This window comes from Pinus tabuliformis, chromosome 5_1 (assembly GCF_031772625.1).
Source record: "Pinus tabuliformis cultivar Carrire ecotype Pingquan chromosome 5_1, CPIR1, whole genome shotgun sequence".
In the NCBI taxonomy this organism is placed as follows: domain Eukaryota; kingdom Viridiplantae; phylum Streptophyta; class Pinopsida; order Pinales; family Pinaceae; genus Pinus; species Pinus tabuliformis.
This window is the reverse complement of record NC_142305.1, coordinates 425,789,191-425,802,184: the sequence shown is the minus strand read 5'-3', so window position 1 is coordinate 425,802,184 and position 12,994 is coordinate 425,789,191. Positions and strand designations below refer to the sequence as shown.

The 12,994-nt window shown below is 40.0% G+C and overlaps 1 protein-coding gene across 5 annotated transcripts in view; it reads right to left on the bottom strand.

The window, feature by feature from the left end:
• LOC149165308 (uncharacterized) overlaps nucleotides 1-12,994 on the bottom strand; it is a 427,682-nt gene that overhangs the window by 186,316 nt on the left and 228,372 nt on the right. For 4 of the 5 annotated variants that reach the window (XM_089431106.1, XM_089431110.1, XM_089431109.1 and 1 more), the window contains exon 10: nucleotides 9,209-9,271. The exons of the other annotated variant lie outside the window; for it this stretch is intronic. In XM_089431106.1, coding sequence (XP_089287232.1) covers nucleotides 9,209-9,271 — 63 coding nt within the window. The remainder of the gene's footprint in view (nucleotides 1-9,208; nucleotides 9,272-12,994) is intronic. 5 annotated transcript variants of the gene reach the window in all.

Here is a 12,994-nt window from a genome sequence, read left to right as displayed (position 1 = left end):
GGAGAGAGCTACTGCCTGTTGCTTCTTACTAGTCCAAGTAACAGCACCAGATCCTAGACTAAACACATACCCAGCTGTAGATTTACGGTCATCAACCGAACCGGCCCAGTCAGAGTCAGTGTAGCCACTGAGAATAGGATTGGAGCTGCGAGTATATAAGAGGCCATAATCAGAAGTACCACGCACATATCATAGCACCCGCTTTGCTGCTATCCAATGATCAGCTTTAGGAGCTGACATAAAGCGAGAAATGTAGCTTACTGCAAAACTGAGGTCAGGTCTGGTAGCAGTAAGATAGATGAGACTGCCCACTAATTGCCTGAATAAAGTTTCATCCACAAGGGGAGAGGATGACTGTGCTGAAAGTTTGAGCCCTGGTTCCATGGGAGTCGTGGTCGGTTTGCAATCCTGCATTCTGAACCTTTCCACAAGATTTTTGGCATACTTGGACTGAGAGAGAAAGATCTGATTTTCAGTCTGCCAAACTTCAACCCCCAGACAGTAATGAAGGAGTCCCAAGTCTGTCATCTCAAAAGTTCTGCATAGATCTTGTTTGATCCCATGGATCAAATGTGCAGAGCTGCCAGTAATGATAAGGTCATCCACATAGACAACCACAAACAAGATATCATCACCAGTATGCTTGATATACAGGTTTGCATCAGATGGGCTCCGCTGAAAACCCTGATCTGTCAGGTACTGATCAATTTTCATGTACCAAGCCCGAGGAGCTTGTTTCAATCCATAGATTGCTTTAGCTAACCGACATACTTTCTGTTCTTGACCAGCAACCTTGAATCCTGGAGGCTGCGTCATGTAGACTTCTTCTTGAAGATCACCATTTAGGAAAGCACTCTTTACATCCATCTGATGAACTTTCCAATTGAACTGAGCTGCTAGGGCAAGAACAAGCCTTATGGTACTCATCTTGGCTGTAGGAGCAAAAGTCTCCTCATAATCGATGCCTTCCTTCTGTGAGAACCCTCGAGCTACAAGACGAGCTTTATACTTGTCTATGGTTCCATCAGCTTTGTATTTCACTTTATACACCCATTTGCAGCCTATGGGCTTTTTTTCGGCAGGAAGATCAGAAAGTGTCCAGGTGTGATTCTTCTGAAGACTCTGGAATTCGGCTTCCATAGCCTGTTCCCACTCAGATGTACCCTTAGCTTCTGAATAGGTTTGAGGCTCAAAAATACTGTGTAGGTTAGCCATAAGAGCAAAATTGACTGTAAACTGTTGTCTGTTCTTATGTCTAGAAGTTCTACCTTCAAGGAGCTCATCATCCCGGAGATCACCTATGGTTTTAGCCCACCATTTAGGCCGAAGAGAAGAAGAACCAATATCAGGAGTAGAGGAACCAATATCAGGAGGAGGTGGAGAAGGCTCAATAGAGACAGCAAGAGGAGGGTTAGCTTCTGGAGGAAGCTCAGATAGAGTATTATCAAACACTGATGCGACATCATCCCTCCCATCAGGTGGACTAACCAGAAGAAGAACACTGTGAGGCTGATCCTCAGAACGTTGCTCAGAAGAAGAAGACTGAAAGAATCCTCTGTCTTCATCAAATACTACATCTCGACTGAAGCTAAGACGACCAGTGGCTATATCTATCAGCCTATAGGCCTTGTGATGATCACTGTAACCTGTCATCATGAGTTTCTGACTTTTGGAATCCAACTTAGAGCGCTTAGCAGATGGAATCCAAACATATGCAACTGAGCCAAATACTTTGAGATGACTGATCTTAGGCTTACGACCAGACCAAACTTCTTCAGGAGTCTTCCCTTTAACAGCCTGAGTAGGTGATCGGTTAAGAAGGTAAACAGCAGTAAATACTGCTTCAGCCCAGAATTTGTTTGGAACACTCCTGTGTTGTAACATGGAATGAGCCATTTCAACAACCGTGCGGTTGCGACGCTCGACAACACTGTTCTGCTGGGGAGTGTAAGGTGTGGTTAATTGACGTTTGATGCCATGAATATCACAGAAGTTGGCAAAAGCTGAGGAACAAAATTCCCCCCCATTGTCGGTCCTAAGGGTCATGATATTACAACCAGATTCTTTTTCAACTAAGGTTTTAAACTTCTGAAAGGTACTAAGAGCATCAGATTTATTTTTTAAAAAATACACCCACATCTTTCTACTGAAGTCATCTACAATAAGTAAAAAATATTTGCAAGCAGTGATAGAAGCTGTATTCATAGGACCACAAATATCAGCATGAAGTAACTGAAGTACCTTAGATGCGCGCCAAGATTCTCCATTTTTGAATGAAGACCGATGTTGCTTTCCCGCTTGACAGGCGCTGCATACCCCCAACTGCTGAGTCTGAATATCAGGTAATCCTGACACAAGTCCCTCCCGAGAGAGCTGAGAGAGATACTGCATATTGAGATGCCCATATCGTTGATGCCATAGAGTGCTGATGGGAGAGACACGTGCTGCTAGAGCCACTTCTGGAAAGTCACCGGTGTCAAGTAGCCTGTATAGACCATGGTCCTCTAGGCCAACAGCAACTGTTAGTCTGGTCTCCCTGTCAATGATGGAACACTTGTGTGCACTGAACACAACATCAAGCTGAGGAGAATTCCTCATAATCTGGCTGACAGATAGCAGATTAATCTCCATACCAGGAACATAGTATACATTTAGAAATATGAGCGTGCGTCCACCAGACTGAATTTGAACTGTACCCCTGCCAGCTACATTGTACTTTTCACCTCCACCAAATACCACTGAATCACTGAAAGGTGAGAAGTCAATAAACCAGTCACGCCTGTGAGAGAAGTGGCGTGATGCACCAGAATCAATGTACCATGCAGAGGAAGGAACATGTTCTGAAGACCTTTTAGCCATAAAGGCGTAAAAGGCAGAATCTGTCTGCTCGGAATGTTCTGCAACATTCGCTGTCTGATGTGGCCCTCCCTGTTTCTTCTATTCAGAAGCAATCCTCTGTCGGCAATCTTTCTTCATGTGACCGAACCTGTGACAGTAATTACACTGCACACTTTTCTTCCTGGCAGGATCAAAAGACTGAGGAGAGCCTTTCTGCTGAAAAGACTGAGAGGACTGGTATTTTGCAGCGAATGCATTTTCCGAGGGCACTGATGAAGTACTACTACCAAACTGCTGTTTCCACCTATCTTGCTGCAGAAGTTTGGTACATAAATCTGGAAACTTCAGATCAACATTTGTGGTGGTAATGTTGAGCGTTTCGATGAAGTGTTCATAAGATTTCGGTAGACTTTTCAGAGTAATGACTACCATATCTTCTTCCTCCATGGTCTGACCAATGGCTTCGAGCTGATCTCGAATGTCTTTAATTCTGTTGAGATGTTCCTGTAAAGACATATGTTCATCCATCATGATGGAGAACAACTGATTTTTGAGAAAAAATGCTCGGCTTTTGTCAGATGTCTCGTGCAGTTCTTTCAACTGTTGCCAGATTTCGGCAGCGGTCTTGCCAGAAGGAATCTGTGGTAACTGATCATCAGCGACAGAGAGCTTGAGAAGCATAACAGCCTCTCGATTTCGATCATCAAATTTATCTTGATCGGTACCAGCTGTACCGGGACGAGGCTCTTTGCCCAAAATGAGCTGATCAAGACGTCTGTATTCAAAAATGGTCAGCATTCTTTGTTTCCAAATGTTATAGTTGCTGCCATTAAAGCGTTGATTTCCTTCTAACATCAGATTGGTGAGCGTGGCCATTTTCTTAAAGACAATACAGAAGTCTGATAATAAAAAAGTGTAGCTGCCTGCTTAAAAATTCCTCTTTCAGGATGACTGTACCAAACCTTAACAAATTGTAGACTGATGTAAAGGGAAAAAATACGTAGACTGAAGCTGTCCACGCTGTTCTGATCCCACCGCTTTAATGAAAAAAAATGCCGTCACTTACTGTCCACGCTGTTCTGGGACGGTCCTCCACACTTAAACGGCAATAAAAAATGGCACATTAATTCATAATGAGTAACACATCCAACGTTGAAACATAACCAAAACCGGAACTGCCGTAATCTGGAAAAATGGCGTCCAACGAATCTGAGAAATGGCGTCTGTAGAAAGAATACACGGGAGGTAAACCCTGCCGTCACTTATACTTCTGCGGAGTGCCGGAACTGCCGTAATCTGGAAAAAATGGCGTCCAACGAATCTGAGAAATGGCGTTTGTAGAAAGAATACACGGGAGGTAAACCCTGCCGTCACTTATACTTCTGCGGAGGGCGTTGAGAAACGAAGCTTCGTGGTCGGAGAAAGTGTTGACGAGGATACCCGAAACCTCTGGAAAATGCCTTCACGTGGTTCTGTCGAATACGTGAGCGAAAATACTCAAACAAATGTTGACGAGGATACCCGAAGCCGCTGGAAAGTGCCGTGGTTCTGTCGAACACGTGAGCGAAAATACTCAAACAAAAACGTATTAACTTTGATTTCCGCTACCGATTCCAGTTTTATTCACCAAGTCAATAGATTGATATGCGTGCGATTCCAGATATCGTGACAGAAGAAGACTGAGATGCCACGTTCCCGTGGTTATCGTCTCAGCTGAGGATTCACCGTGAAAACGCAGGTTGAAGACGAGGGTTGAATACTGAGAATTCACGGGCCACAAAAATAAACAAGACTTCAAAACAGATAAACTGTTCAACCGACAAATCGACTGCTGCCCCCGGATTCAAAATGCCGGATTTAATTTCAAGAGAATTTCACGATTCCGAGTACCGCCACAAAGTTAATTCCTCATAAAAAAGATAATGCAGGAGAAGAATCCCTTTCTGTATCGAGATTGACGACTGTAAGCTTTTATCACAATGAGCAAAGCCGAAGCTAAGACTCAGTGAAGGCTACCTGGCTTACAGAGGGCTCGACCTTAGAAAGGAATGAAGAGGATAGCTGATCAAGAAATCTACAGACCCTGAGAGAAGTTTCGAAATGAACTACTGAATTTTTCAAACTATGAAAAATTATTTCGAAAAAAAATCCCTGTGCTCTGATACCATAAAACAGTGCGAGACACGCATGTAAAAGAATATTGAATCAATTAATTCACAAATGAGCCAACAGCTCAATGATAATACAGAGATATTTACAATAATAGAAACATCAGGTTTCTATGTAGAATATGGAAACAAACAGTTTCATCTAAGAAACTGCTAAAAGAATAAAAATAGCAACAGCTAAAAGACTGAGCATTAAATACTAAATAGAGATATTCTAATATCAAATAAGGGCGTGGTTAGCACTCAAATTTGCATTTTCTACTCCTATAGAGTAATATTCCCACCTAAATAATTGCACACTAACAGCATGCTCAAATTGTCAATATTGCAATTTATGTAGGATTCTATGGACTGGAAATAAGAAGCAACGTTTCTAGTGACAAAATGCACAAACTCGAAAAACAATTGTTTTTGTAGGAACTTTATGGACTAGCAACTAGGAATAGGGTTTCAAGGGTCTCCTAACTAGAAGGGAATGCTAGGTGCTTAAGCTTTCTCATATACATGAGGGGTCCAACACTAGTACTCGACCCAATTTCTCAAGGCATTAACTAAGGAGGCTTGACCATACATTTAGTCATACTACTAGATTACCCAGGTTCTAGAGTGTAATCTTCCCAAGAGCTCTTCTTGATGCCACTATAGCAACAAGATTGTTGATTGACTAATCTAAAGTTGGTTTTAGGTAACCCTAGAGACTTCTGATATGCCCTACTATACGCAAAAGTGAAATTCCATATCTAGGTGTTATCTGATGCAGTACTACTTAAAGGTGTGCTTGTTAAAATTGGCAACTAGGGCCAAATTCCACTTTGTACAGCTCATTTAATGGACATGATTATTGCATTGAATTCCTCTTTCCGAGAGGACCAAAATCGACCTAAAGATCATTAAATTTGGATAAGCAGAAATGTGTTTTTGAATTTATGCTCCCACATGTGCAAATTGTTAAGATCAACCACATCATCATGTAGGCTTATGAAGCCCAAGAGACATGTCACTTCACCCTCAACGACTTGTATAAATATAAGAGACCTCAAACCTCATTTGGCATCATATCATCACACACATTCTTCTCTCACCTTCTCTGATTGGTTCGTACAGTTTATTGAGCATATTTATTCTCTCACACATGTGACAAGAAGGATGAATTTCAAGACAGATTACATGGCCGAAATTTCAGAATTCTATTGCAAGTTTGACCTGCATTGACTAGGCACTTTGACCATCAGTTTGACTACAACTTTTGGGTTAGAATTTCATTTTTTGGCAGGCCACATTTATTGGCACAGGAACTGAGGCATTCTGTTGACTTTGATTGCAGACCAATCAGGGGGTTGACCGCAGAGTTTGACCAAGTTTGACCAATGTTTTCATGATTTTTTTGGGCTAACTTTGACCAGCAAATAAGGTCGAGTTTGGGTTTGACCGAGCTGCATAAAGGATTGTTTGCTGCTGTGTTGACCAGTGTTGACTTTCTAGTTAGGGCATGATTTGACTATTGTTGTCTTCAGAATTGACAGGGTTGTTTTGACTATCATTTGGCAAGTCAATTTTGACTTTATTATACTCTCTCTCTTTGCTGAACATTTGATATAATAATAAGAAGAATTGATCAAAGGGTTTTCCCCATCTTGGTCAAATCTGGTGTTCTCTTCTCTTGGCTTGTCTTTTGCATTTCACTGTTCATGTTATATCTACAGTTACTATCAATGTGATTTATGTTTAATGTCATTGCTATTGGAAAACTAAATTAGAAATTTTCATTGGCTTGCTAAAAGGACATTGAAGTAATTGTGTTGAGCATAGAACATACCACTGTTAACTAAAATTAATAGTACCAGCTAGGATTACAAGGGCATCTAACCAAGTGAAATCTCTTGTATTCCCTAAGTGTATTCTTCCACTATTGCAGATTTACCCACTAAATGATAAATCACTATGTTATTTATAGACATTGGCATATATCTCTAGTTTAAAAAAATGCTCTGAAATATGGTCTCAAGAAAGTGTTTTGATACCATTTTGCAAGTTCTTTATTAACAAATTGGAAGATGCATAGCAAAAATAATAGATTCTACCCAATTTATTACAGAAATGATAGATTGCAACCACAATAGCCAAATAAAAAACTAGAATACCATAAAATGTTATAACTTTATTGATAAGAGCAATGTTCACTTGGCTCTTTGAGGGGGCAACCTCCAATTGAGCACAATTTCAAGTACAATATATTACACAAGACAACTCATTACATCGCTTCTACTTCTTTATATAGTTCTATCTACCTTGAAAAATCCTAGAGAAGGAACTTTTAATAGTTGGAGGCTTGGAGCCTTCTAGTAAGTCTTCTTACAATTATTGCTTTCACACTACTACATGGGGCTTATCCACTAGAGATGGCCTTCATACATAGCAAACTATCCATTTACTTAGGGAGTTAGGGTAGGACCATAACAGTATGAGAGGAGAGACTCCCTCTATAAAGGGAAGCTCTCATAATGGTTGTTGGGAATGTGGCGATTGAGGAGCTCTCCATTTGGGCTTCATTTCTACACCACATGCTTGGAGCATTATGGAAGATTGGATGTATATTTTCATTTAATGTGAGGATTTCATTGTCCACCTATTTTCACGTGCTGATTTTTGTAGTAGAAAATCCTTGTAGAGTGTTACAAATGTCTTGTACTAAACTATGTGTCATTTGGATAGAGTACCATGAGGATTTATCCCTCTTATTTCTATTGTTGTTATGTTAACCACTCATCTAATAAACCAAATTTTTGCTAGATTAACATAATCACACTTTCATTACAATGCTAGAGTATGAAACCTATAAAAATCAGCAAGCTAGGGCTGATTTGTGGCATGCATAGCAGCCCCTATTTCCCTAGATCTTCATGCACTCACCCTCTTTGATCTATACTTCCTTGACTCCATTTTCCCAAGGTGTGATTAGGCACTTGGTCTTGGGGTTTCTACCTTCATATTTCCTTCTGATACCACTTCATTCTTCCATTATACTACATACATTCATTTTGCTTAGGCTAACATTTCACTAAATCACCTTCTGCCTCCACTTTATAGCCTTAACAATCCTACATTCAGGGGAGCCCCCCTTGAGTTTCAGAAGAGCCAACCAAAAGTGAGGGGAAGAGTTACTCTGGTAACAGTGAGTAGCCATCCTAAGTTGCACAAAACTAACCCCTTGATGTTTGGAACTTTATATCATTTGGGGTTGCTAGATTTTGTTGTCACAGATTGTCATGCATCTAAATGAACATTTGAAGGTTCATTTAAAGTGCAAATATCGCACATGACAGTTTCCTCATCATTAAATATCTGGTAATATCTGTTGATATCTAGCATGTATTTTACTTCTATTCCAATCTGTAACTACAACCTCTTGACCTCTCCATCTGCTTTGCAACATTCTTTTAGTATGTACAATAATTGGTGAAAGAAGGTTTTCCATGTGCCATCATGTGTTGGAAACAGTGGGAAACATAAATACCATCATTGTGATATCCAGAAACATTTCCACATATCTACAATAATGTTTCCCGCCCTCTTCAATGTGAAATGCTGGGGTTATACTCAAGTTATTGCCCATGAGTGAATCTAAACTGTTGTTTAAAATAGTTCATGCACAACTGAATATTGGTAGTTAGTGCAAATATCTAATGACATCAAACGCAACCTTAACTAAGCTATAAACTTCACTGCATGATAAGTTTATTTCCTTGGCATAAAAGAGCCCCAAGTCATAATGGATACATTCATAAATCTATGCTTGTATTATGAACATGGAAGTCCAGCCAGACCCGTTTTACAGAGAACTTTCACAGCATTCAGTAAGTTTCCTTTAACAAGGAAAGAAGAGGACGGAAGCTGCTCTTAGAATATTTGGAGCATTAATACAAACTCCCACAATACACATAGGTACATCAATCATTGTTGAATTTTATAAGAAAGGTAGCAGATTTACATACACAATAATTGAGAGTGTGTTCTAGTTTTAAACCCTATAAGTTTTCTCTAGGTGTCAAAATATCACCTTTACTTCAGTTCAATAAAATCTTTTGATACCCCTACGCACTTCAATGCCTCTTGCAAATGTTATATTTTAGTACGAAAGCGACATTGAAATAGGTCTGCAAAACACAAACATTGGATGAATAATAAAGATACAATAACCATACATGGGATCAAGAATCAAATGGCCCGGTTGAACTTCTGCCAGTTGAAGCAAGGAAAATGCTGTGCTGCAACACGACAAAAGACAAAATAATAACACAAATTAGTTCCTGATATGCACAAAGAAGAGAGTAGAGACTTTACAAAAATGTCACATGTACTCGCTAGTGTAACAGTTTTAAATATAGAAACTAAAAAGTATCTCTTTTATTCTTGATTTGTAATATATCAAAGGTTTACAGAGACGACAGCCCTTCAGTTGATTGCAATATTGAGAACCCCAGCCCCACAAATGACTCAGGAAGTTTAGAGTGTAAAAGCTCAAATTGGACTTGGCAAACAAAGGGGCTAGGCAATAGAAGTCACTCAACAGTCAGGCATTTCTCTACCTTGTCAGCATTTATGTCCGAACTCTGGCACCAGCAAGCTTTTCCATCAGACAGTGAGTTGGACTCATCTAGCAGTGAATAACCAGACAGTTACTTGTGGGTCAGGCTCTGACCCATACTGCTTAGGGGTCTAATTTGCTTCTGGCAACTTTGACTCACCAGCAGAGAATCAAACTCAGTGACGAGTTAATTCCAATCAGCAGCTGGGCAAAGCAGAGTTTTCACTCCACAGTATTCAAAGACTCTGTGTTGAGTTTGTAACTCAGGCAGGTACTTCTTCACAGCCCCAAGTGTCAAGTTGAGTGGAAGTCACCTAATTGACTCTTAACCTTAGCAATTACTTTATTTATTTAAGTAATCTTTTTTATAAGAAAAGTGAATTAATCGAATGAAATGCAAAGGTTATTTGCACTAGTGAATTAGATAAATCACAACCGTTGACCTCAAGTGAAGTTGAGATTTAATCTCAACCGTCAATCACTTTGGAGATTAAGGCTGTTCATTTAATCATAACTCAAACTTGTGAAAAAAAGGCTGGGCTAAGAGAGAAGACACAATTGTGAGAGAAGGAAATCTCAGTGATTGGGTGGAAGACTTTCATCCGAGTGCCAGTGAAAATAGCAAGAGGATTCGCAGCAGTAAGCAGAAACTCAGCAGAAAATCAAGGGACTGATTTTCTGCAGCAAGTTCAGCCCACACGTGGCAGGGAGAGAGGCTGTGCGGTCTACAGGTGCCGCACAACACATTACCAGCATCACACGTACTAGCAGGAGGGCAGAGCAATGTCACTTGTGCAGCAAAAGGAAGTATCAGCACATATGTGTGAGTACAGCAGAGTTACAGGGTGTGGCTGTCACATCGTACAGTCCACAAGTGCAGCCATACAGCATGATGCAGGAACAGATTTGCAGATCTCGGGTTTTCTCAGAGATTTCAAATGGTCATACAGTTTTACAAGTGCCAGGAATTTTCCCTGGAAATTTTCTGAATAATTGCTGTAGATTGTATTTTCTCAATGGGCAGATTTTCCTAGGTTTTGTAAGCTTGGAAGTAATTTATTTTGAAGGGTAAAATTTTATGTGTATTTTAGCTTGAGATTGGCTGTTTAAACTTTATTTTGCTTCTGCTGAAAATTAATCATATCCAGTTAAAATCCCAGTAGTACATTATGTTCAGCGAGCTGAAAAATTAAATTAAAAATCAGCAAGGAATTTTTCAAGGAAACCCTTTGTCATCTACTAGGGTTAGAAAAATTAACACTGATTTTGTCAACCACAGTTGAATTTCATACCAAATTTTCATGTGATGTGACATTATGTCTTCTAGTCTATGCTTTCACGTAGTGACTTGTAATATTGGCATTGCAATAGAAGAACATGCAGTGTTAAGATATTTATCATTCGGAAGTCATGATTTGGAAGTCTGGCCTACATGTGTATACAAGGCCCCATTTTTAAATCGAATCATAATCACCAGTGGAGGGACCATTGTTATTATTATATTTCATACCTAAACTCTGTTAATCACTTGAACATATGCATGTAGACTGCTGTGTTGAATATTTAAGATGATGCCGATCTTTCAATTCCTTAAGTATTCACATATGTGATCCCTATTCATCAAAAAAGCATAGATACATACACTGTTTACTCAGCTGCATTATCATTACTCTAAATTTATAACATCGAGAAAATCCTTGTTGAATACTTACCCTAAGTTTAAATCTTTACTATATAGTCCTGATAAAAGACAGCCAATAAAGGGGAAGGAAACCCCACATCAGGCAACCAAGGGATCGCGGGTTCGGCATGTGAAGGTAATAGTTTCTGTTATCACTTTTTAGTTGTAAGTTTGAAAAAAAATCTGTAAACACTGACAATTTCAGTGTCAGCGAAAACAATTTATAATAAACAGGAAAATGCTGATAATGTGGTTATCAGTGTTTATCCGCTTCAGAAAAATGATTAACGGGAATACGCTGACAACAGGAGTGTCAGCGTTATCAGGTGGCTGATAGCGGGAATATCAGCGCCAAAAATAAAATTTGAATTTCGAATTTTTACAACATGCTGACACATTCCACGTCAGCGATACGGTAATTATTGCTCAGTCATGCCACGATTTTCCTGGAGGTGAAAGGTATGTATTGAAAATTAAAAGTTCTATCGCAGAAGAATATGGTGTGAGTTAGTAATTATCAAAGGGTCAGAATAATCTTTTCACCTTTCAATCAGTTAGTCTGTTTTAAAAAAATTCTCATTGTTTTTACCGCATGTTATTTTCACCTTTGCCATTCACAAAGTTGTGTCAGTTTGAGTGCTGGAGAGTGGTTTGTTTCAATTTTATTGATGGGGATACAACATTCGATCCCGGTCTCCTGTTTGTGTAATCACCCAATCGTAGGAAAATGGGGAGGAGCGGTAAACTAAACCGAAATGAGCCCAAAGGCCCTGACCTTCTGGATATTTATCCAGACATTCAGCAACAATTTCAGCGGGCTGGATTGCAGGAATTTTTCCACGGATGCACAGACTACCATGATGACGTAGCTCGAGCATTCGACCAAGGGTTTAACAGACAGCGGGTGGAGGTAGGAGGTCTGTGATTCCTCATCACAGAGGAATTGATCGCAGAAGTTATAACTTTGCCGACGAATGGGGAAAGGAACTTCAGAAGCCAAGTTCTAGCTGGGATTGATTTCCCATTTTTCCTGAAGGCTGAATTCAAGGACAGAAGTTGGAAAACAGGGGTGCAGAGATCATGGTTGGAGGATAAATGGCACAGGCCGCTATGCATTACCCAGCAATACTTCACGTGTGAAGGGCATTTTAACCGGGTAAATCTATACCACTTTCATTCCCTAGCTCATCAAGCAGGGCAAGTAAGAATCAACACTTGTTTTTATTTGTTGGAAAGTCTTAAACACATGGCTACTCGTTTCCAGGCTAGGGTGGAACCATCTCCTCATTTCGTTTACCATAAGGTTTTAATTAAATTGTTAATTGAGAACCAGTTGGCCAAAGTTGGCAGGACTTAGAGCCATTTCCTGTTTTGGGGAGGGTTTCAACCTCAGCCCCTGAAAACCAAACAAGGGAGACAAAAGGGTACTAAGCCTAGTAAGAAAATTCAGGCAGAAACCTCTACTCGGGGCAACTCTACTAAAGCCCAAAGCCGAGAACAAAGACAAATTTCCTCATCCTCTAAGCCTACAATCCCTAAGGTATATGCTAGAAGAAGTGCAAGACTAAAGAAAACCCAACCTACTGTTGAAAATCCTCCCACTGAAAATCTACCTCATTTTGTGAATCCCCCTCAAGAGCCACCCACTAAGATTTCTCCTGCAAAAGCTCATCCACCAAAACAGACCAAGGGAAAAGAAATTGACACTGAACCTTAGGATGA